At 44.6% G+C, this 25188-nt stretch overlaps 1 protein-coding gene across 1 annotated transcript in view; it reads left to right on the plus strand.

The window, feature by feature from the left end:
- Positions 1-891: 891 nt before the first annotated feature.
- The window catches only part of YY1 (YY1 transcription factor), a 30309-nt gene continuing 6012 nt past the window's right edge, over positions 892-25188 (plus strand). Inside the window, exons 1-4 of the mRNA XM_004262396.4 lie at positions 892-1572; positions 14936-15098; positions 23233-23293; positions 25010-25168. Coding sequence (XP_004262444.1) covers positions 900-1572; positions 14936-15098; positions 23233-23293; positions 25010-25168 — 1056 coding nt within the window. The 5' untranslated portion in view covers positions 892-899. The remainder of the gene's footprint in view (positions 1573-14935; positions 15099-23232; positions 23294-25009; positions 25169-25188) is intronic.

The raw sequence follows: 25188 nt of genomic DNA on the forward strand, positions 1-25188 counted from the left end.
CTTTATTGGGGCGCCGGGACCGCCCCGCGCGCGCCGCCCGCTCCCCCTCGCGGCCCCCGGGCCGCCCACCGGCCGGGACCCTGCGCTCGGCCGGCCCCGCCCTGCCCCGCAGGCCCCCTCCCCCGCGGCGCCGGGGGCCGCGCGGACGGCTCACCGGCTCCAAGGCGGCAGCTGCAGCGTCGACGCCCCGCTCCCGAGTGCGGCCCGGGCCCGGGGCGGCGGGCTCCGCAGCTGTGGCACCGCGAAGGGCGGGGGCCGCGCGACTCGCGGCGGCGGCGGTGGCGGCGGCGCGCTGACGTCACGCGCAGCGGCCAGCCAGCGCGCGCGGAGGCCGTCCCGGCGGCCCCAATCCGGGAGGAGCCCGGGTTGAGTGGGCTGGGCCGCGGCGGCGAACGGGCAGATCGATTGGCAGAGGAGGAGGAGCGAGAGGGCGAGCAGGCAAGTAGGAGCGAGGCGGGGCGGGCCGAGGCTGCACGGAAGTCTCGCGAGGCCGAGCTTGAGCGGAGTGTGGCGGCGGCGGCGGCGGCGAGATCTGGGCTCGGGGTGAGGAGTTGGTATTTGTGTGGAAGGAGGCGGAGGCGCAGGAGGAAGGGGAAAGCGGAGCGCCAGCCCGGAGGGCGGGAGGAGGCGCGGCCAAAGCGGGCGGCCGAGGCGCGGCGGGGCGCCGGGGCGAGCAGCGGCCGAGCGAGCGCGGGGCGCACCGAGGCGAGGAGGCGGGGAAGCCCGCCGCCGCCGCCGCCGCGCCCGCCCCTTCCCCCCGCCGCCCGCCCCCTCTCCCCCCGCCCGCCCGCCGCCTTCCTCCCTCTGCCTTCCTTCCCCACGGCCGGCTGCCTCCTCGCCCGCCTGCCCGCAGCCCCGGAGCTGAGGCCGCCGCGGCCGTGGCGGCCGAGCCCTCAGTCATGGCCTCGGGCGACACCCTCTACATCGCCACGGACGGCTCGGAGATGCCGGCCGAGATCGTGGAGCTGCACGAGATCGAGGTGGAGACCATCCCGGTGGAGACCATCGAGACCACGGTGGTGGGCGAGGAGGAGGAGGAGGATGACGACGACGAGGACGGCGGCGGCGGCGACCACGGCGGCGGGGGCGGCCACGGGCACGCGGGCGGCCACCACCACCACCACCACCACCATCACCACCCGCCCATGATCGCGCTGCAGCCGCTCGTCACCGACGACCCGACCCAGGTGCACCACCACCAGGAGGTGATCCTGGTGCAGACGCGCGAGGAGGTGGTGGGCGGCGACGACTCGGACGGGCTGCGCGCCGAGGACGGCTTCGAGGACCAGATCCTCATCCCGGTGCCCGCGCCTGCCGGCGGCGACGACGACTACATTGAGCAGACGCTGGTCACCGTGGCGGCGGCGGGCAAGAGCGGCGGCGGCGGCTCGTCGTCGTCGGGCGGCGGCCGCGTCAAGAAGGGCGGCGGCAAGAAGAGCGGCAAGAAGGGCTACCTCGGCGGCGGGGCCGGGGCGGCGGGCGGCGCGGACGCGGGCAACAAGAAGTGGGAGCAGAAGCAGGTGCAGATCAAGACCCTGGAGGGCGAGTTCTCGGTCACCATGTGGTCCTCAGGTGAGCGCCGGCGCGCGCCGGCCCCCGGGATGTTTTTGTTTTGAAGGGAAGCCATGTTTTATGTGTGTGATGGGCGCCGCCATCTTCTTCGCGGGGCAAGTATGGCGGCCCCAAAAGATGGCGGGCCGCGGCGGGGGCGGCGGGCGGCGGCGCGGCGAAGATGGCGGCGGAGGCGCGGCGCCGCCCGCTAGGCCGCAATGGCGTAGTTTGCTCGGGCGGGGCGGGGCGGGGCGGGGCGTGCTCGGCCAACAGCCGGCCCAGGGCCCGTTGTTCGCGGCCCCCGCCCGGCCGGCCGCGAGGCCGTCTCCCCGCGAGGCCCGGGGGTGCGGGAGGGCGTTGGCGGGGTTGCGCGGCCTGGACCTCGCGCCCGGGCTGGGCCGCCGCCTTTCCCCGGCCTTCCTCTGGGGGGCGTCGCTGTCCCGGCTCCGCCCCCGCCCCTACCCGGAGCCTCAACTGATCCCGGGAGGCGCCTTCCGAGGGGGGCGGGGGCGCCCGCCCGGCCCTCCTCTCGCCCGCCCCGCGTGCAGGCCGGATCCTGCCCGCGGCCGCGCTCGCCTTGCCCGCCTCGGCGGGGCGGGACTTGGGCGGCACGTCGAGCTCGCGTGTGTGCGGGCTCGGCGTCGGCGGGGCCTGTCACCGCGCTGCGGCGAGGGCCTTGCCTCTGCTCCCCCCGCGGCGCCTAGCGAGAGGGGCCGCGGGTTTTTGCAGATTGTTCTCAGTCCTGGGCGTTTGGGGGAGTTTTCTTTCCCTTCTTAAGTATTTGGCTCTTTGCAGGAAGGCTGGTTAGTTACACAGCTAGGAACGTTTGCCACTAAATTGATCAAATCGAGTAAAGCTGCCAGATGCTTTTTACTTGACAGAAAACTCCTTATTTTTCCCGTGAAAAGAAGGATTCTGGAAAGGGTCTTTCTACTGTTTTAGTACTGCTTTGAAGGAGGGCCAGAAAAAATATCTGGGGCCGAAAAGCCTTATCTGCATATGTAAATTTTCTTGTTTTTACTTCGTAACTGGTGTTTTCAAGTCCTTATCCTATTATTTTATCCACAGGCTATCTTGTTAAATTGTTGGAATAGTAAATAGACTGAGAATAATCCTACCATAACTAGTTAACCTAGTACCTGTGATAATTAGATTTAAGTGGTAGAATCCTTTACGCCATAGTTACTCCAGCGCTGTCTTAATAAATTCTCACAGTTGGATGGAGCCTCAAAATGCGGTGAACGTTGAGTATTGAAGCGTTGTTAACATTCTCAGGAACGAATGAAATAGGCGAAAAGTCTGGACTGAGAAGCTGGTCTGGTTGTATCGTATCTATCTATCTACCCCAGGCGGAGGTAACTAAAGCTGGATGGATCTGTGACTCAGGACTGAGCGAAGGAGCGGAGGTTCTGTCAAAATGTAATAGCAAGTGCTAACAGCGCTGCTGTTCTGGATTTCGGAGGGCCTGGTAGAACTGTCAGTACTTTGAGTTTAGCGGGGGCTATAGGTTTCAATGAAACATATATTTGAGTACTTAAAAGGTTATCAAAAGATCTTTTCTGTATGCATTCTGGTAGCGCAGAATGATTGCACAGTGATCATGTTGGAACTAAAAGCCATGTTTTCCCATTATTAATCGGAATGGAATAAGAGAGGGGGTGTTGGTTATTGATGAGTTTGCTGAATTCGGGATATCGTTTGAAATTTTTTAATTTTTTAATTTTTAATTTTTTTTGCGGTACGCGGGTCTCTTACTGTTGTGGCCTCTCCCGTTGCGGAGCACAGGCTCCGGACGCGCAGGCTCAGCGGCCATGGCTCACGGGCCCAGCCGCTCCGCGGCATGTGGGATCTTCCCGGACCGGGGCACGAACCCGTGTCCCCTGCATCGGCAGGCGGACTCTCAACCACTGCGCCACCAGGGAAGCCCAGGGTATTTTATATATTCTGCATTTGATCTTATCAAATTGTTAATCCACTTCTCCATATTCAGAAAACTTGGTGATGTAGGCTTTACTTGAAGTGGTACATATCAGGTTAGCTTAAAAGTCATTATTTTCTCTGTGCAGGTGGTTGCTGCAGGGTTGTACAGTTTAGGGGTATTGTAATGTCCATTTCTTTAAATTGTTATCTTGGCATGTATGGTTGGTATCTTTTGAATGGAACAGCAGAAAGGGAATCTAGTAGTTCTGTAGTAGAGTAGTTATAGATCTGAAAGAGTGCCTAGAGATCCGCTTTTTTTCTTTTCTTTTTATTGACATAATCCCCACGTGCACAGTTCGGTGGTTTTTAGTGTATTCACCAGTTTGTGCAATCATCACCACTATCTAATTCCAGAACATTTTTATCATCCCAGAAAGAAACCCCATAACTGTTATTCCCCACCCCCACCCCCAGCCCTTGGCAACCACTATCTCACTTTTTCCCTGGATTTGCCTATTCTGGACATTTCGTTTGCATGGAATCATATAATATGTTGCCTTTTGTGTCTGGCTTAGTCTGTTTTCAAGATTTCATCCAAGTTGTAGAATGTGCTTCATTCCTTTTTACGGCTGAGTAATACGCCATTGTAGAGAGAAAACAGCAGGAGCTGCTTATTTTTGCAGATGAGAAAAGTAAGGTCTAGTTAAGGCTGAATATGTTTTAATATTTAATCACGGTTTAACTGTGTTTTGAATAGTTTTAATCCTTTGCTTTAAGGCTCGTGTTTGTTTTTGCTTTTTTTCCCTGGCATGTAATTAATGAACATTTCATTGTTGCCAGATTTAGGGCATAGTATTATGTATTTTTTTTCCCCTAGATGTTCATCACTATAGTTTGGGAGCGACATCCTCTTTTGTAGAACTTACTAAAAACTAAACCACTTAACTAAATCACTGGGTCGAGTAGGAAAGCTAACAATAAGAGCTGAGTATTTAAAACATTTAGTTTTGAGAGAACCCTAAGAAGCCTTTCAAATCTTGAGGTTTCAGGTAGTTAGAATTCGTGATCTTCACTCTAGGCTGTTGGTATTTTAACTATCTTCGGTTAGACCACATATAGAAGTGCTTTGTGCTAGATCGAGTAAAACATCTCAGAGCAGAAAGCCATTGCCATCAGAATCAGCAAATTGAAAGAAAGTCAAAAAGTATTAAATTTTTTCTCACTTTCATATATTCAGAAGGTTCAGGTTTGCCAAAAATTACTAATCCTGACCATTCCATTCACTATTTTTTCCTTTTTTACCATGCTCTTTAACACTAAGGAGAGATGCCATAAATGTAAATTCCCATGGAGCCAAGCCCAAGAAACCCTCCAAAGTAATCATGTCAACCCCATGACCTACATAGGGCAGCCTAAGTCATAGAGCCCAATGCCTAACCTGGTAGCTCTGGAAGCCTGGCTTACTGATAGGCCTCGGTGCTGTCAGATTGCATCTCCCGGTTATTAACCCTCCCTCCCCACCACCCCCAGTCAACAGCTGTCTCCCCCAGTAGGAAAAGAAAAATCCGTGTCGGAAGAGGCCCCAGCTCCTGACCTACCTACAACTAGCATTTTAGGCTTTTGGAAGAGAATGAATAATAATTTTTTAAAGTATGCCAGACTCCTGGGTTGATATTTACAAAAAGCTTTTCTATTTGTTTTGATGCCTGCTTTAGTAAGATCAGTTTTATTTATTTATTTATTTATCTAAAAAATTAATTTTGGCTGCGTTGGGTCTTCGTTGCTGCGCGCAGGCTTTCTCTAGTTGCAGTGAGCGCGGGCTTCTCATTGTGGTGGCTTCTCATTGCGGAGCACGGGCTCTAGGCGCTCGGGCTTCAGTAGTTGTGGCACGCGGGCTCAGTAGTTGTGGCGCACGGGCCTAGTTGCTCCACGGCATGTGGGATCTTCCCTGACCTGGGATTGAACCTATGTCCCCTGCATTGGCAGGCAGATTCTAAACCACTGCGCCACTGGGGAAGTCCGATCAGTTTGTTTTGAGGCTGGGAAATTCAGGGCCCACAACAGGTTATTAGCAAAAACAATTATCAAGAACGAACATTTCCTAAGATCTACATTCTTTTGTCATCTCATGACCTTCTCTTTCTAGGTGACCAATTTATAAACTGCTCTCACTACTTCCCATGGGAAGAGTGAATAAAAGTGAAAACTTTTTATAATTTTTAAATCTGAACATTTACCAGTGAGTTGTGTCCTATCGTATTATTGGATAAACACGCAAACATTGTATTTTCAAAATTTGGCATCAGAAACACTACCTGGATGTTGAAGAAAACATTCATGTCATTACTGTTAGCAGACTATTAGGAAGATGTGGGCAGGTCTTGGAAGTTAGTCGACTCTGTTGTGTAAGGTTGTGCCTTCCTATTTATGGTGGACTTCACAGGTCAGGAGAGGAGCCATTTTCTAGTCCTAGGTGTCTTGTGTTAGTAGGTCCCATTCTCTTTAACTTTATGATTAATTATCAGTAACAGCAAGCCCAGTGGTTCCTGGGAATCTTATAGTAGCAGCATCAAATTTCCCTTTAGAGGGCACTGACCAGAGGTCTGACCTTGGCATATCTTAACTTCTGACCTTGGGATCTTTGTAAAATGACTTGCTTGAGTAGGAGGACCCCAAAAGGCATTTTTCATTTCCTTTACAGCAAAGAAATTCTACTCCTTTATGAATTCTTATGTGACAAAAGGAAGCAGTAAACTCAATTTCTTAAAGAAAACTACCCAATTTTAACATGATCTGGTGAGATAATAGGAACTCTCTTGAGTAAAATTCATAGTAACTATTCAGTTACTTTAGTCTTACAGTGTGGTTTCAGATATGAATAAACATTAATGTAAATGATTGTGATGGGCTCTTTTCTTTCTTGTGTAAGTTATTCCCCTCAAATATAAGAGCTGAGGGGCAGGGAAAGAGGCACTGTTGTGCTGGAGGCTGTTCTGTGGTGTCTGGACCCTGTCTCCTCTCCTAGGAGAGCCATAAACTTCAGGTAGAATTTCTAGCGTCTCACAGTATCACACTCTTAAAAACACTCCAAAGTGTCTTTCTCCTTTTACAGTTCTCAACTCTGCCCCCTTCTTTCCCCTTTTTGTCTTCTAGATTTTAAGCACCCCAAAAAAATAGAAGCTGCTGCCATGACTCCAAATTGAGAGTTGGTTTTTAATTTTTTATTTTGTTGATAACTCACTTGTAATTTGCAATAATATATATGGTTATTGTACTAACTACTGTTTTATAGATTCTTGACAAGGATTGAATACAAACTGCTGGATTTTACTTCTGGGGATCTGACTGGATCACACACACACTATTCCTTTCTGAATTAGATTCTAAGGCTTAAATTATGTGAATTCACTCCCTTGCATAAAAATCCCTCAAGCACAACAGTGAGGATATACTTGATACCACTGAACTGTAAATTTAAAAATGTTATCAGAATGGTAAATTTTATGTTTTATATCTGCACACACACACATCATCATCATCATCATCATCATCATCATCCCAGAGACATATCATTGCATTCAGTAGAATCCAGGCTTCTCATAAGCCACCAGCCACACGTGATGTGGCCCTGCTTCCTCCCTGACTTCCTTCCTTGTCCCTATGCTCCCATTATGCTCCAGCCTTCCCGGCCTTCTTTGGGTTTCTTGAACTTGTTTCTTTGGACTTATTCTTACCTCTGCTTCCAATGCTCTGACCTCAGATGTTCACCTTCTTAGTGCCATCTGTTTTTCAAGTCTCAGCTCTAAGAGGCCTACGCTTTCATCCTTTCAAATTAGCACCCCCCTCGCCATCGTTCTCTCTCAACCCTGTTTTTCTTTGTAGCACCGTCTGAAATTGTCTTGCTTTTATCTTCTAACTTGCTGCTTGTCTGTCTACTTCCTCTAGAGTATAAGTCCTGGGCTGTAACCCTGCAGCCTTACGATGGTACAAGGCACATAGAAGATTCTCAGTAAATAACTTAGTGAATGAGTGCATGGAATTGTGCTATAAGGCAGAATCCTAGTCTAGAGTCCAAAATACCACTCTTACCTGTTACTACTTTCAGAAAAGGAGTAGTGAGTGTGGGGGAGAGGGTGGAGAAGCATTCCTTTTTTAGAAAAAGCATGGACTTTAGTCAGTTCTAGATTCAAATCCTGGATCTACCACTTTGCCTCTTTAGATACACTACTTGGCATTTCTCCCCTGCCCCGGCCGCGCCATGCAGCATGTGGGATCTTAGTTCCCCGACCAGAGGTCGAACCCTCACCCCCTGCATTGGAAGCGTGGAGTCTTAACCACTGGACCACCAGGGAAGTCCCACTACTTGGCATTTCTGAGGCTTGATTTCTTCAACCAAAAACTTGAGGTTAATACCATAAAAGTTTTGTTTGAATTGAGGAATGTGACAGTTGCTGGCATGAAACAGGTACTCAGTAAATGATAGTATCCTTTCCTAAGGTCTCTGTTAGTGGGGAAAAGTGGAAACAGCCTATGTCTGATTTTTGTCTGTTGCTTAACAATGAATCTCAAGTATTAGCTCCCCCCCATTTCGGTGAAGGTTTGGCTTCATGGCGGTGGTGAGTATATAATGTCATTTTGGTCAAAAGTTACCTAGAATGGTCAGACCAAAGTTAATGGCCTAAGATGGAAGGTGTGGAGAAACAAAATCTAGCCAACCCACAAATAAATAAATAGGGAAGTAGATAAAAAAAATATGTAAATTGGTGAAAATCAGGATCACAGAAAAAAAGGAAGCATTAGGGTCAACCCTAATGAGCTTCCTGGCAATCAAGATAAACAAGGAAATTATACTACTGTTAGCTGATTCTAAGATAGAAAAGCTTCTAAGGGAATCAAACTTTTCTTAGGACTGAATTCTAAAATAAACTGTTTTCTATATAAGGGGCCCACTGAGTGATAGCAATGCACAGATTCCAGCTAGTATAGTGTCAGATTTCATGTAGTGTCTTGGAGCAGCCAAAAGACTTAAATGTAACCTAATTGAAGGTGATTCTTTACTTGGCTTACTATAGTTTTTAAAAGTTCAACATTCTTTAAAAACCATAAGCATAGGACCTACTCTTCCCCTTAGGCCCAGGAGGGAGGGCAAAGTGGAATAAAGGTTTTTTGTTTGTTTATTTTTTGGAATAAAGGTGTTTTTGCACACCTCTTTTCCTGACACCATGGTTCCCATTTAATGTGTTACCTTGTTTCAGCCTTATATATGATAGGTGGTCTACCCTTTAATAAGTAAGGAGACCAAAGAAGGTCAGTGATAGCAATGAGAGGCCTCTTGAAGGAAAGAGATCTTGATCTGGGCTTTGGAAAGCCCAGGTGGGGGATGAGAGGTGGGCAGGAAGGGAAGGAGCGTTGTGTTTATTCACATACCTTTTATCAGACATTGAATAACATTGCAAGCAAACCAGTTTGGTGGGAGCATGGAGGGCATGTGAAGCTCCACTTATGAACCTGTTTTCTAGGCCTGTAGAGTGCTCCCAGCCTTTACATTTAGTTTAGTTCCTTAGTCATTTCTTTTTGACTGTAAATGTTTTGAGTCTCTTTGCTTTGCCTCTCAAATGACTGAGAGCTTTGGTAACTTAGAAACTGAATAGCTAAGAGACAGGGACTTATTTATGTACCTTTTTAACCTTTTGAATAGTTCCATGTACAGAAAAAAGAATGTTTTTAAAATGTAAATGAATAGATTGTCCTGCTGAAACAACTCAAAGTGTGCCACCCCATTGCTGGATGGTATTGGCTAGAGTTTGTTTTTCCAACACCTTCCATCTTAGGCCTGGTTGTTGTAGGTCATTTGCCTCTAGCCATAGTATTAGTGAGCACGGGAATCATCTAATCCACACTTTTGACTAGAAGTTTTCTCAATATTACGTTTTTCCTACCACCCTACTTCTTTGAATCAATGACTTGTTTTCTCAGTTTTTTCCAAACAGGAATTCTGATATTTGGTTTTCATTTGCACTGCCCAGTTGTGTTGTATAATCACAATTATAAGTTTAAGTCACACTGATTATAGAAACTGATTTTTTTGTTTGTTTTGGAGTATAGTTGATTTACTGTGTTACGTTAGTTTCAAGACTATAGAAACTGATTTTGGTGACACTTCTAATATGGATTAACCCTGTCCCCTTGAAACAATGAGATAATTAACTAAGTCCTACCCTCAAGGAAAACTCCAGAGAATAATATACAAAACAGATTTTAAAGCAAATTTAGATACTTTGCTTCATGAACATGCTTTACTTTGATGTGTATTTGTTTGTTTTTAATTTATTTTATTTTATTTATTTTTGGCTGCGTGGGTCTTCATTGCTGTGCACGGGCTTTCTCTAGTTGCGGCTAGTGGGGGCTACTCTTGGTTGCAGTGTGTGGGCTTCTCATTGCGGTGGCTTCTCTTGTTGCAGAGCACGGGCTCTAGGCGCTTGGCCTTCAGTAGTTGTGGCGCTTGGGCTTAGTTGCTCCACAGCATGTGGGATCTTCCCAGACCAGGGCTTGAACCCGTGTCCCCTGCATTGGCAGGCGGATTCTTAACCACTGTGCCACCAGGGAAGTCCCTTGATGTGTATTTGATAATTACTCTGTTGCCAGTCACTAGAACTCAGTAACACATATAAGAAACTTGATAATCAGAGCTGATCAGTGAACACCTTCATCCTCTTCTATACAGTGAATCTATTTCAGTAGTCATTCTGAAATGGAAGGAATATAATAATGGCCACTGCAGGCAGTGAAAATCTGTATTTGAATACATATTATAATAGTAAAACATTTTAAAATAAAATTGTACAAAAAGAAAAAATGAATTAATACTTCTCACTTAGGTGTTTTGAACAAAGAGGGAAGCTTATGTACATATGGTCTGTAAATGCCGTTATTTGTCTTTCAGTGCATCATAAATTTCTCTTCTATTTGGCAAAAACTTCTGAAGATTTTCTTTGCAAAAATCAGATAAAATGGACAAATTATAGCAAACAGTGACATAATTTGATCTGTTGCTTTAATATGTGTCCAGTTCTTGGTGAAAATGAGGCAGACATCTTTGATTTCTTCTGGCAATAGATCCTAGCATCTTTTGTCATTTCTCTAGCAGTCTTCTTTGAAATGTGATTTTTTCCCCCTATATAAATAGTTTATTTTCTTAAATTTTGCTGTTGAATAGTTAACAACCGTCTGTTTTACAGTTTCTGTGCACTGGTCTTCAAGGAGTTCTCCAAATTAACTTCCATGAAATACAATGTTTGTTAAGGAATAAGTAAGAAATATGTGATGATAATTTGAAGTTTTAAGTATATATTATGAAAGCGTACAGTAACCACAGCAATTATTTAGAACTTAGGCCAACAAAAGTTTTTTAAATTTTTTTTTTTAAGGAAAGAATATTGTATCACTGACATTGTTTTCAAAGTGCAGGTATATAGTGATAATCAAAAGCAGACTGATTTTTAATCAGTTTAGTTGCGGTTTTTAAAATGATGTACAGATCATGCACTTATTGTGTGTACTTCAGGACAGATTGCTTTCACTGTGTGCCACTTTCAATTGGTGTGTCACTGATTAAGATTCTCATTGGACAAAGGTAGTTTTCTGTCTATCTGAACACATCTCTTTAGTCTCCTTTGCAAAGTCCTCCTCATTCTCTCAGTATTGGAATTACACAGCTTTTGGTTCTGAGCCTTTTCTCTTCCTATATTTTTTTTATAGATAAGATATATTTCTGCAGCTTTAAATGCAGTTTGTATGCCAGTGATTCCCATTATATTTCTCTCCAACCTAGATTTCTTTTTATCCCCAGTACGTAGCTATTTCTTACCTCCTTGAGGTCTGTCCACTAGGTGTCGCACAGTTAGCCAGTGGAGCCAAACCAAAGTGGGATTCCAGATCCTCTACTGCAGGTTGTCTCTTCCCCCATTTTCCATCTTAGCTAATGACACCACTGTCCTCCAGGAAACACAAACAAGAAACTGAGATGGCATACTTGACATCCCTCTTCCACCCCCCCCCGTCTGATTCATCACCCAGCCATGTTCATTCCTTTTCCACAATAAAACTTGAATCTAACCTGTTTTGTTTTTTTAAATAAATTTATTTATTTATTTTTGGCTGCATTGGGTCTTCATTGCTGCACGTGGGCTTTCTCTAGTTACAGCGAGTGGGGGCTACTCTTCAGTGCGGTGCGTGGGCTTCTCATCGCGGTGCTTCTCTTGTCGCAGAGCACGGGCTCTAGGCGCACTGGCTTCTGTAGTTGTGGCACGTGGGCTTATTTGCTCTGTGGCATGTGGGATCTTCCTGGACCAGGGCTTGAACCCTTGTCCCCTGCATTGGCAGGCTGATTCTTAACCACTGTGCTACCAGGGAAGTCCCATGTATTCTGATTCTTAATCATTTGATTGTTTTCTGGGTATTTTATATTCTTGAATGTTGGAACTAAGAACTGATCCTCAAGAAGTATTTCCTCATTCGACTTCAGTTTGTGTCACCCCAGAATTCATACGTTGAAGCCCTAATCCCTGATGCAGTGGCATTTGGAGGGTGGAGCCTTTGGAAAGTTATTAGGTTATAAAGCCCTCATGGATGGGGTTAGTGCTTTTATAATAAGAGACAGAAGCTATGTAATGTGATGAGAAATGGTGTGTATGTAAGGATACAACAAGAAGACATCTGATGTGTGGGAACCAGGAAGAAGGGATTCAATGGGCTGGCACCTTGATCTCCAGAACTCTAAGGAATACATTTCTGTTTAAGCCACCCAGTCTAGAGTATTTTTGCTGTAGCAGCCTGAAACAACTGAGACCACTTCCCTCGCCAGAATGTAAGTCCCATGAGGGCAGAGACCTGGTTTTGTTTCTGCTGCCTAGATCAGTGCCAGGCTCACAGGAGGCCCTCAGTTATTACGTGTTGAACTAATACAAGGAATGGTTGAGCCTGTGATTCCTTTATGCCAAGAGTTCAGCTTTGTTTCTGCCCCAGCACACTTGAGACGTAATCCTTATCAGTGGCTTGCTCAGAGCAGCAGTGATTCTCAACCTTGCCATCATTCTTATATTTATTAGAAAGATACCAACAAGAATGTGTCTTCACTGTGAGAAGAAAAATAGTTTCAGTGAAGAAAAATAGCCTCCCTAACCACCAGTTTATTTCGATACCACTAGAAAGTTGATGTGGTAGTAGTTGTGCCTAGGCTGGAGCGATCAGAGGGTAAAGGAATTATCACAGCCCTGAGAAAAGAAATGAAAGAATCTGGTTACAGTGCGGAATCCCAGCTTTGTAACTTGTGATCAGTAGCCACATTTCCTCTTCTTTTTTATTAATGCATCCAGCGAGATTTTCTTAGGCTTCTTCATATGTAAACGGGTAACCTGGGTTATATTATCAGATTCTTTCTAGTTCCAAACAAGAGGCGGCTGAGCCTAACAGTAAAGTGCTCAGGTCTTAGAGTTCACCCGTCAGTTACTAACTGGTTAACCCTGAGCAAGTTACTTAACCTCTCTGTGTCTCAGCTTTCTCTTCTGTGAAATGAACTTGCTAATTTGCCCACCTCATAGGGTAATATGTGCAGTGATTAAAATAGTGCCTTCCCAGAAACATTCAATAACATGTCAGCTGCTATTATATTCTGTGGTTCCTTGTAATGACCTATAATGTTCCCTGAAGTGAAGAGCAGTGGGAAAGGAGAAGCATTTAAAGTTTAAAACTGTTGTATTCTGTGCTTTTCATTGTGAAGCAATTTGATGGAGAAGCAGAAATTTTCAGTTAGCATCGAGAGTTTTGAAGCATTCTATTTTCTGCTTTAGTCACCAAAGTAGTAGAAGACTGGTTTTGGTCTCTGGGCGCTTCACTCTAGTTTGAGAGACAAGGCCAACAAAAGTTCAAAACAGCGTGATTTAGAGTTCATCAATGTTATTATTCAGAAATAATCCAGGAATTCAAAGGTAAGGATCTGAGGTTGGAGCGATGGAATCAGCCAGCCCTTAGAGAATTTGAGCTAGACTCCAGAGGGTAGGCTGGGTTTGGAGAGAGGTGATGAGAAAGAGCAAAGGCAGAAACTCCTTATTCTTATTGAATATTTCCTTCCAAGCACTTCTGAATTAACCTGTGTGAAAAACAGACTGGTTGGAATATAGAGGGCATGTGCAAAGGAGAAATAAAATACTAGATATGGTAAAATGAGACCAGACAGCATAGGACCCAGAATGGTCAATAGTATTTGGTGTCTAGAATATAGGAGACTCATTGTGGGGGTCAGTATTCCTTTTCTTTTTTTTTTTTAACCTGTTGGATTTGTGATGGTAGTAGAGCTCTCCTACATTCTTTGAACACATATTTTATTTATTTATTTATTTATTTTTCTTCATTTCTTTGGTTGCGTCGGGTCTCAGTTGTGGCACGTGGGGTCTTTGTTGAGGCATGTGGGATCTTCTGCCGCCGCGCGGGGGCTTCTCTCTAGTTGTGGCGTGCGGATTTTCCCTCTCTAGTTGTGGCACACGGGCTTTCTCATTGAGGCACACAAGGTCAGTAGTTGAGAGGTCTGTGGGCTTAGTTGCCCCGAGGCATGTGGGATCTTAGTTCCCCAACCAGGGATCGAACCCATGTCCCTTGCATTCGAAAGTGGATTCTTTACCACTGGATCACCAGGGAAGTCCCTGAACACATATTTATTGAGGACCAACGTACATGCCGACTCAGAGCAAGGCTCTAGGGATACGGGATACATGGGGATCAAAACGGACAAATATCCCTGTTTTCGTGGAGTTTACAGTCTAGTGGGAGTGGGTGACGGAAATCACACAGCTCTGAGTACGCGTCGTAGTCAATAAAAATTGCACGGGTAAAGGCCATGAGGTTAGGGTGGATGGGCCATGGTACCTTGGAGGAACTTAAAAGGCCAATATAGCTGGAGCTAAGAGTGAGCGGAGAAGAGTGAAGAATGAGGAGGCTGGAGCGGTAGGCAAGAGGCTAGCTAAGAGGTGAAGCCTAGAAAATCAGATCTGAGTCAGCGTTGCAGAGTTGCTGGTTAACAGGAAGTGTGTGTGGTGTACAGAAAGCAGAACTCTGAGAAGTGGTAGGAGGAGAAGCAAGGAAGCCGAAAATAAGCCGCCAGTTAGAGAAGTGGGCGTAGAACCGGGAAACGTGGACGCTGAGGACAGTGATGGCCAACGCTTCCCACTAGGCTAAGAAGGAGCAGTGAGGGAAAGGTTGTTGACTTTGGCATTGAGGATTTTGGTGACCTTCAAGCAGAAACAGGGTTTTAAGAGATTGAGGAGAAAGACTGGGTGGTTAAGAGGTAATGGCTATAAATCACCCATTTAAGAAGCTGCTAAGGAAAGCATTTTTTATGGTTTTAAAAATGTGTTTGCTTACATATACTTCTTTACTCAGCTAAGACGATCCATCTTATGATGTTTTTCAGATGAAAAAAAAGATATTGACCATGAGACGGTGGTTGAAGAACAGATCATTGGAGAGAACTCACCTCCCGATTATTCAGAGTATATGACAGGAAAGAAACTTCCTCCTGGAGGGATACCTGGCATTGATCTCTCAGATCCCAAACAACTAGCAGAATTTGCTAGGTAAGTTATAAGAACTTTTCCTTTCTTTTAGTTAAAGAAAGTACTTGAGTGTTGCCAGCTGTGTTTTTTGGTGCCTAAGTTACAATAGTGGTTTGTATTCTTGCTCTAGGGAAGCTTCTGAAAACAAAAGCAGTTGGTTTTTATTTTCAGTGGTAACTATGCTATGAATGTAACTGGCACCATTTTAGATTTGAATAAGATGAAGCAAATACCTACTCTTTAATTCTGTAATTGATGTTGCTTGTGAATAAATAAAATTGCACTTAATTTGTTTGGAAATGGATCTTTACACTGCCTCCTGGCCTCTTTGTATACATTTTAAATTTGCGTGTATTGTCCTGGTCTGAAGCTGCTGGAGGCCTGGGTCTGTACTGGATTTGTACAGCTGACCGCTGGAAAGGACTTCATCAGTTCCAATTTCAGCAGGTCATCAGTTAGGCTCCCGGTGTTTTGTTGATTTAAGCTGGCATGACAGGAAGAGATCAAATATTTAGGGCCAGGACCCTGTGCCTGACTATCCAAGGTGAGGAGCAGGAAGGAAGGTCTGAACCCAATGGTTGTTTATTTGTTTTGCCTGAAACCAGCCAGATTCCTATAGAAACCTTGGCCCCTTTTTACATTATTTTCTAGTATAGTTTGGCAGTTTTTATAAGGACGTGAAAAAACCCACACAGATGTAAAATTCTGAATAAAATGAAATGAACTAATAAAATCTAGAGTAGGAAGTATACTCCTTTTCCCTACTTGAGGTTGAATGGAACCTGGAACAGCCCAGGAAATTGAAGCAAAGACAGAATCAGTAAGAAAGAAATCTTTGTGCTCTCCTGTCCTGTCTAACAGAGTGGAGCACCTTTTCTTTCCGCCCCCCTCTCTTGAGAGCAGAGTAGGGAAGAGCTGGAGACCCTGGGGTGTACTGGTTCCTCCCAGCCTGCCAACAACAAGCTGGGCGGCCTCTGGCCATTTGGAGCCTCAGTTTCTCCACATGTCACGTGGGTATAAGAATACCATTGTGCTTTGATAAAAGGGTCTGTACCCTTTTCTCCTTTCCAGTGAAACTGTAGTTATAGGGAATATAAACATTAATTTATTTCTGATTTATCATGGCTTTAAAAAACTTAAGGCCCTATCCTTTTGTTAATGACACCGTGTTCCAGCTTTTTTTGCTGTTTGTATTTTAAATACAGATATGTGAATTGAATATTAACTGCCCTGCTCCCCTCCCCACCAGAAGTACAAATAAAAATGGAATCTGTAGGGTACATAGTTAGCAGTGAGGTCGAGAGTTTTTGGACAGATTGAGCCAAATATCATACCTGTGTTTAATGTTGTCATGTGTTCCTAAAGTTAGTCACATCTTCCTTATGGTACTCGGATTTATTAGGGTATATGGGCTGCTATCCCAGCGATAGAGAGCTGGGACGCGGGAATCAAGGAGGGCTTTGTGGAGGGGCCAGCATTTGATTTGGGCCTTGAAGAACATAGAGTTCTGACGGGTGGATGGGGCTTTCATGGTGGGGCCTCCATGCCAGAACAACATGAACACAGAATACGCATTCGCTGTCCAGTATATATTCAGAAAACAGAAGTAGTCAAGTTTGGCTGTGAATTAGGGTGCTTACAGGGAAATGACTGGGTTTAGGTAAACATAAACCAGATCATTAGAGCCTGTGAATACTGGGCCAAGATACGGGCTCTTTAGTATGTAGTAGACAGCGGGTGAAGGTTTTTGAGCAGTAGAGAAGGGGTTGTATGATCAGAGATTTAATCTGAGAGAATTACTTTTCAGCTGTATCCAGGCTGGATGGGTGCAGGGACACCCAGGAAGCGGGAGAAACCAGTTGAACAAGAGCTCATGAAGGCCTGAGCCAGAATTGTGGTGGGTGGCGGTCAGACTATGTAAATGTGAGTAAATGTGACAGAGATGACAGGAGACAGTGGAAGACAGAGACAGTTTGGCTGTATGTCTAGAGGGAGGGGCAAATGCACATTAATTTTTTTAAAATGCACATTAAAAGCTTTGCTCCATAGGTGACAGGGAAATTGGGAGAGGGTGCTGTTGTGGGGTTCAGAGTATGCAGTGTTTGGTTTTACATGCTGAAGAGACATCCGTGCTGGACTTGAGATGGATTCAGGAAGTAAGTTAGGGCTAGAGCCGTCTGATGGGGGCCAGCTAAGAGCATGAGAGTGTTCTGTAAATAAGCTCTTGGCGGGGGGCAGTAGGAGGTTTTGGAGAGAAAAGAATAAAGTCTTGGGAAGGCCCTTGTATTCAGAACCAGTGACAGAGCCAAAGGATCATTCAGACTCAAGAAAATAAGTACAGCAGACTTCCCCTGGCAGTGTAGTGGTTAAGACTCCATGCTTCCACCTCAGGGGGCACAGGTTCCACTGCACCTCCCTGGTTAGGGAGCTAATAAGATCCCACATGCTGTGGGGTGCGGCCAAAAAAGAAAAGAGAAAAGAAAAAGGTAAGTACAGCATTCCAAGAGCCAGTAGAGTTTCCAGAAGGGCCAAGAGAGGGAAGAATAAATATTTCTCTAAATAATATATTGTGAAGTAATTCTGGTGGAGGAGCGGAGGGCTGAGGCAAGATTTTGCAGAGAGGTGGGGCCCATGGGTAGTGAGCAGTAGAAGTAATTAGGTGTTGGTGACCCTTAGCCTTGTTCCCCTTGCTGGAGAATTGGGGCAGCAATCTTAAAGCTTGTCCCCAGTTTTCTGAACAGAAACTCCAGGATGTTTCAGCTCTAAACTCAGGCACATGTCGCTAAAAGCTTCCAGGGAGAAAAGATAGGTCTACAAAAGGATGGTAATTAAACCTGAATGAGAATTTTCTTCAACAGCAATAGATAATTAGAAGACAAAGGAGCAATGTTCTGAGATTTCTGAGGAAAATTATTGTAAACAGAATTCTTGATCCAGCAAAGCTATCAGTCCAACACAAGGGCAAAACAATGACAGTTTTAGACACCTAAGGATTTGTTTTATGTTGCATGCATCCTTTCTGAAGAGGTTACTTGAGGGTGTGCTCCAGTATAATGAGGATGAACATCAAAGGGAAGACTTCCTAAAGAATACAGTGAACAGAAAATCAAGAAGACTGCTGTGCAACAGGCTGGAAAACTTGTTCAGTTTAGAATAGGAAGTCAGTGGGTTGTAAGAATTTCTTTAAGAAAAGTCCATTTCATTCAGTAGTGGATAGAATGAGCAAGGAGCTAGAAGATCTTGGTAGTATGGGAAAGAGTCTTCTAAAGAAGAGAAGATAGAAAGTCCATGACAAGCATGGCAGGGTTAAGAAAACCATGGCCTGAAAATGGGGCATAATCTTGACCATATTTAAAGAGAGAACACTCATTTGACTCGACTCTAGGAAAGTTCTCTCCTTGGTAACTGAAGCTCTACTGTATTGGACTTGCAGAGCATGAAATATGATCCTAGCACACAGTTAAATTCTTTAATAAGCATTACTTATGTAATTACCTGAATATAGTGTGTGTTTATTATCTTTTATAATCAGCCTGTTAAAGATTCCATTTTGTATACAGAATAGAATGTAATCTTGCTCCCCTTGACAACATGTACAAAGTAAAGGTACAGGATTTGGGCAGTTGTGAGGTTGGGCTCATTCTCCTCCCCATTTTCCATAGTATCTCTTGAAAAGATGAGTAAAACCAAATAAACCTCTCTAATTGGGCAGTGGTGGTGAGAAATAGTTGAGCCTGGAATGCCCTATTCTGTTAGGGCTTCACATTTTGACAATGTAACAGCTGTGAATAGGACTTTCCAGAGACCCCAGAATGGTGACTGGGTCTCAAAGCTGTTGACAAAGAAGCGCCAAGTTTCAAACTGTTGGGGGCCATATCTTATCTTCTTGGCTCATAAAAATGCACAGAAGGGCTTCCCTGGTGGCGCAGTGGTTGAGAGTCCGCCTGCCGATGCAGGGGACACGGGTTTGTGCCCCGGTCCGGGAGGATCCCACATGCCGCAGAGCGGCTGGGCCCGGGAGCCATGGCCGCTGAGCCTGCGCGTCTGGAGCCTGTGCTCCACAACGGGAGAGGCCACAACAGTGAGAGGGCCGCGTACCGCAAAAAAAAAAAAAAAAAAATGCACAGAACTTGTTCTCCTGGCCTCCTCTTTTCATCCACCTCCACCCTGTGACTCAGTTCTCGGCTTAAGGTGGCATGTTAGTTGCTTTCCCCTCCCCTCCATGTACTGGCATGGTAGGATTCTAGACTGGACTTGGAACTGACCAAAGAATGTTCAGGTTCCTGCTGCACTGAGCCTAGACCGCTTAGTAAATCACTTAGTGTGTGTGAACAGGTATAAGAAATAATGACTTATTTGAAAGTCATGGTATCGCGGAGGTGGGACTATGGTGATTTTGTTCTTTCTTGAAATGTGTTTTTAGTAAATACTTCAAAAATTGGTCAGTGGGTGGGACCTAGAGAATTTTGTTCCCTGATTAAATTTTGTGCATTTTTCATTAACTAAACTTAGCCCTTTGGAAACCTTCTGAGCAGGAAGATCAGAATAACAAGTGGTTCGATCAGTCCCGAGTGGGTGGTGGTTTGTTGTTGTGGTTCACTACCCACCCTGAGGCTTTTTCACTGGTTTGATATAAAGATGAAGTGTGATGGTGGAGCTGAAATGCCATAAAACCCCTCAATATCACATGAACGTACACTAAGAGAGAACCCCTTGAACAAACTTTGGCTCGTTTGCCTTAGGCAACACAAAGAAGGGAGGTGAACGGTGCTTGCAGATGGCAGCGCTGTTACACAGGGCCTTCTGTCCCGTCAGCACAGCTGGTTCCAGTCTGGAGTCAGCTAAGCTGCTTATTTTCATTCAGGAATCACTTCTTCAGAAATGTTTCATCTTGGCTTCTGGGACATTTACAGATTTAACTTAGTCAGAACTTCTGGTTTACATAACGCCCTGCTGAAAATTGTCCAGGAAATTCCTGCAGTTAGTGGTACTGGTGTCCAGCCTTCATAATGTATGCAGAATGGCAGAGTGTAAAATCAGCAGTCACGTCATAGGGCACGTAGTCTCTATTTTTAATTGAATGGGAAACTTCTGTTGCCTACCTGGCTCCTCCGTATCATTTCTAATACATGGAGGGGCCTTTCCACGTTACCTGTGCAGTTCTTTCTCAGTCTCTCAGTCCTTTATTTGACAATGGTGGTTTGGAGCCACCAGTACCTTCTGGGTTGTTAAATACAACTGGCATTTTTTTAAGGAATGAACTCAGTTTTGCCTCGGCCCATTTAGCACAGGTTGGCGGTAATAAAAGCCGTCATTTCTCAAGAGCTTAACGTACATCATCTCTTAATTTCCACAGCTTTAAGTAGGTAGCATTAATACCTTTTTACAGAATAAGAAACTGAGGCTGAGAAGTTAAGTGATTTGCTCAAGGTCGTGCAGCTGGTTGAAGCCGGCACCCAGTCACACATCCCATTCCACCTCGCTCACGATGCTAATGCTCTTGTCATCGTCTCCGGGTCCAAGAGCTTTGTAAGCTTCTCAGTCAATGAGAAACTCGTATCTTGGTTACTTGTGACTGACTAGTTTGGGTGGGTCAAGAAGGTATTCTAAGTAGTAGTATATAATTTTAGTCTTTTTAAAAAATTACTCTCTTTTTTAGGATTTCAAATATATATATATTTTTTTATTTTGTAGGTTTATGTACCAATTGTTGCCACAAAGATTTTAATTTTAGTCTTTACTCACAAAACAGAACACTTTCAATCTAGGCACGCTTGTTTGGAAAATGCCCTTTTTAGTGTTTGCATTCGAATATAATGTAAAAGGTACCTGCGTATACTGCCACTCTGAAGTGAACAAGACTGATTTGCTCAGGAGCTTAAGAGTGGCTGCAATTAAATACCTCCACTTCCTCCTTGAGTCCAAGGGTGTTTGCCCAGATGCGTTTTAAACTCTAGTTCTAAAATTAAGTATATTGCTAAATATTAGCACACATTTTAAAAATGACATTTTAAGAAGAAATGCCACTTAATAACATTCAAAAAATGAATCAAGAGTTGGGTGAATGGCACATAGGACTGTTCTCTTTACTTTTGTGTATATTTGAAATTTTCCATGATAAAACAAAATTAAGTTCCTAGGAATGAATTTAAGAAAATTTGTGAGGTCTGGGGACACTCGTAGGTAACTGGGCCACACCTATCCTACGGTCATAGGCATTTGACTGCCACTGTCCCCACGTTCAAGCCCTAAGGCGGGTGGAAGAGGGGAAAGGTTGTCAGTACGACGTATTTGTCAACCCAGTGAATGTGTTTTTAAAGTCAGAGTTTTTTGTTTTTGAGATAATTTGCATACAGTAAAATTCACCTATTTTAGGTTAGTACCATTCTGTGAATTTGGACAATCATGTAGTTATCTTCACAGCCAAGACAGCATTTGAGTGGAATCATCAAAGAGTAAACATCTTAATTGGGAAGATTAAAGCTTGGTTCTTAATATACAGTTCTTATTATTAACATTTGATTGGTGTAGAACCCTGTCGTATGAATCACTATTATTTTTCAGACTCTGTTATTATAACCTCCAGGTGGCGCAGTGGCACCAAATTTTTGTGTACCTGGTTTTGTGAACTCAGACCCAAACTCTATTTAAGGTAACATAGGCTAGTTCAGAGCCCTGTACACAGCAGGCACTTAGAAGATGTTTGCTAACTGATGTGGTAATCTTCCAAGTACAAGAAAGAACAAGTATCTACACGGTTGGACTGGGGAGGATACCAGACTGAAAACGTTCTCTTAGAATTCCAAGTAGGAAATTTGTACTGTCTTGAACAAACTCCTTTAGAGATAAGTTATAGGTACCAGATGAATTGTTTCACCTCTGCTCATCCAGGATGTGGAAAGTTTAAAGAGGTGATTTCATGAGTTCAGGTTTTAATAAAGTAAGGAGCCTCAGGGAATCCTTTTCTCAGATCAAGAGTGAAGAAGGATGATACTGTTAGGGCCTTTGCTCCCTTCAAGATGACAGCAGCAGTCTTTCATAGTAAAAGAGGGGTGGTAAGTGAGCCTGCTCTCAGGGAGCATCAGCTTAGTTGTGTATTAAATATGCATCCTCACACAGGAGTGTGAGATGGCAAAGCTAGGGACAAGAACATCGGTTTCAGAGATTTTAAATCTTTTTTTCTAGTTTTTCTAGGAACTCTTAATTTCTCACCCTCTACCACACACAGATCTTTAGTGAGTTTTGGAGAGAAAGTTTTGACAAAAGACCAAAGGTTGGTTCAGTGAAAATAGCAGGTAGGTAAGTTACCAAATAAGCAAGCTCTGGGTAGTAACTCCACAAGCAGGACTCTCCCTGACTGCCCAAGTGGTCGAAACTATAATCTCCCTCCCATCACCACCAACACCAAAACTAATAGTATGATAAAAATTAAACAGTGTGAAAAGGTTTGGGGGTTTTCCCGCCAGTCCCTAGGGGCTCCTCCGCAGAGTAACCATTACTCACAGTTTGTTGTGTTTCCTTCTAGAGCTATTATACGTATATGTATATAAATAATTCTCTGTTTAAAAGGACTTTTCTGTACCCTTTTTAAAAAAGAGTCTATTATAAAGATCATTTCTGTCAGTATGAGATGGACAACCCCCCCTTTTTTAAGCAGTTGTATAGGATATATAGTTTTAAGACCCCCCTCCCATATCTTCCTTTTTTAAAGCACCCTTATTATCACAGCAGCTGCTTTTGGATACCTCACTTTGCTTACCTCACTTTGCTCCCACTAGGAGTTTCATCTGTGGTTTTGGGGCTGTTGGTCTTTTTTATTTTTTAAAGAGTTTGGGGAAAAGAGCAGATACTTAAATCATGCAGCTCACAGTGCCATCCTAAGCTGCACCAGCTTATCAGCTATGAGACCATAGGCAGCCACTCAGTCCTGTTTGTGCTTGAGAATACTTACCTGTAGGTTGGAAGAGTGCTTCTTCACAGTCGCAGGTCCTCGGAGAATGTGAGTTTTCTCATCCCTTCCCCTTCACGGAAGCATGTTGTAATCTTAGTTTTTGTACCTATAGGGAAAGCATTTTAGGGACTATACGATTTATGCCAGATGAGTCTACCCATTCCTACAAACCTCTCTCTCTTTTTTTTCCCCCCCTTTGGTAAGAATGAAGCCAAGAAAAATTAAAGAAGATGATGCTCCAAGAACAATAGCTTGCCCTCATAAAGTAAGTAACGCTAGGGGGAAGGTGTGCATTACTGTGGATGAAGTTAGAGAGCCTGTAAGAAATCGCACTTTCTGTTTCCATCTTCATAGTTGAGATTCAGTGAGGAACTATAATCTGGTTTCTAAATTCAAGAGACTGTATCTTGTGATGTAAGTATTGTTGTTCCATAAAGCCACTTAAATTTAAGTACCATTAAATGGGGTTACTGTAGGGTGCCAGTGTTTTTATTATCACTGTACTGAATATACTCTGTTAGGATTTTATTCTTTTTGGATTGTTCAACAAGTCAGTCTTAAGGCGCTGGGTTGTGCCTCACCCATGGACCTTTATGGGACTGTGCGCTCCTTATGGAAATTTGGAAATCTTTTTGGATGTGGCTGAAGTGACCCTAATAAGACTTCATCATTTCCTTCGCAATTTTAATTTACCCTGTTAATTGTGTGTTGCTAGGGAGTACTTAATTGTTTTCAAATGTGGCTGTTTATTAGTCTTTAATGACAGCCTAAAAAGTACTTTGAGATATTGATTGGGTCTGTTTTAAACGTAATTGGAGGTGAAAATAAAGTATCAAGTAGGTGGTACAGAAAAACAGGAGGGGAGAGATTTTGAATGGAGTAAAAAATTTAAAAAGACAACAACAATTGGAGAAGGATAAATTTACTTTCGTGGTCTCATCTCTGATGGCTGTGCACCCATAAGTTCTTTTTGTCTCTTTTTTTAATGTTCTTGCTGTGGAAATTTTGATATGTAAAAGCATTTCTGTTGAGGCCAAATACTAATAAGCTTTTGAAAACAGTTATGCCTTAAGTGCTCGTCTTCTCTCTAGCTTCTCTCTGTACTTCTTTTCCAGAAAGATTTTTTTTTTTTCCAATTCCATTTTCTGGATGGAAACTCAGCCTAGGGGTCAAGGTGAAAAATCTGTGGTGCCCCGCCCCCTCCCCCCCGCCCCCCTTGCCTGTGAAGCTGTGCAGTGTTGACTCGTGCTGTCCTTCTGTCCTGCTGTCTGATCATTTCCCCATTCACTCCATTATTGGGCAACAACTGCAGAAGAAATGGTGCAGGACATGCTTCTCCCGAGCATCGCCTACCCATCTACCTCCCGCCCCCGCTCTGGTATCAGTTTACCTGCTTCTTTTCCTAGTGTCTCACAAAATAAATTTCTTCTGTAGTTGCCATTCCTTGGAGACCCTCTTGCTTCTTTCTCTGTCAAGAAGGGGAAAGAGGCAAAGAGAGAAGAGGGAACAGTAGGCGATGGAGAATGACAGCCCATTCTTGCAGCACAGAATACGGGGCCCACCAAAGGTAGTGGTGGACTGCCGTCATCTTAACTCCGTTTCTCTCAGTGCTTCTGTTACTTCATCTGGGGGCATAGCCGGGTGAGGCGGCCGTGGTGTAGCCGGCAGCCAGGGTGTCTGGGTTCTACTCCCAGCCTGGCTCCTACTACTAGCGTGACCTTGGGCAAGTCTACTTAAAGACATCTCTAAGCCTCAGTTTCCTCACTGTAAAACAGAAGTTTGCATTTCATGTTAAGGCCTTTTTCAGCTGTTTTTTGGGGTTTTTTTTTGTCGTAAATAATATTTCTACTGTAATATGAAGTAAAATGTATGTGGGGAGGTTGGGAGGGTCATTGTATTGTGTCAGTGAAGGCTGTCAGGCGGTAGAATCGTTTGTAACAGTTTGCAGTGTGAACCACTAAGCTTCTCTCTCTGTTCAAAGGGCTGCACAAAGATGTTCAGGGATAACTCTGCCATGAGAAAACATCTGCACACCCACGGCCCCAGAGTCCACGTCTGTGCAGAGTGTGGCAAAGCTTTTGTTGAGAGCTCAAAACTAAAACGACACCAACTGGTTCATACTGGAGAGAAGCCCTTTCAGGTAGAGCCAGCCCTCCTCCC

The sequence above is a fragment of the Orcinus orca genome, chromosome 2 (assembly GCF_937001465.1).
Source record: "Orcinus orca chromosome 2, mOrcOrc1.1, whole genome shotgun sequence".
Taxonomy (NCBI): Eukaryota; Metazoa; Chordata; class Mammalia; order Artiodactyla; family Delphinidae; genus Orcinus; species Orcinus orca.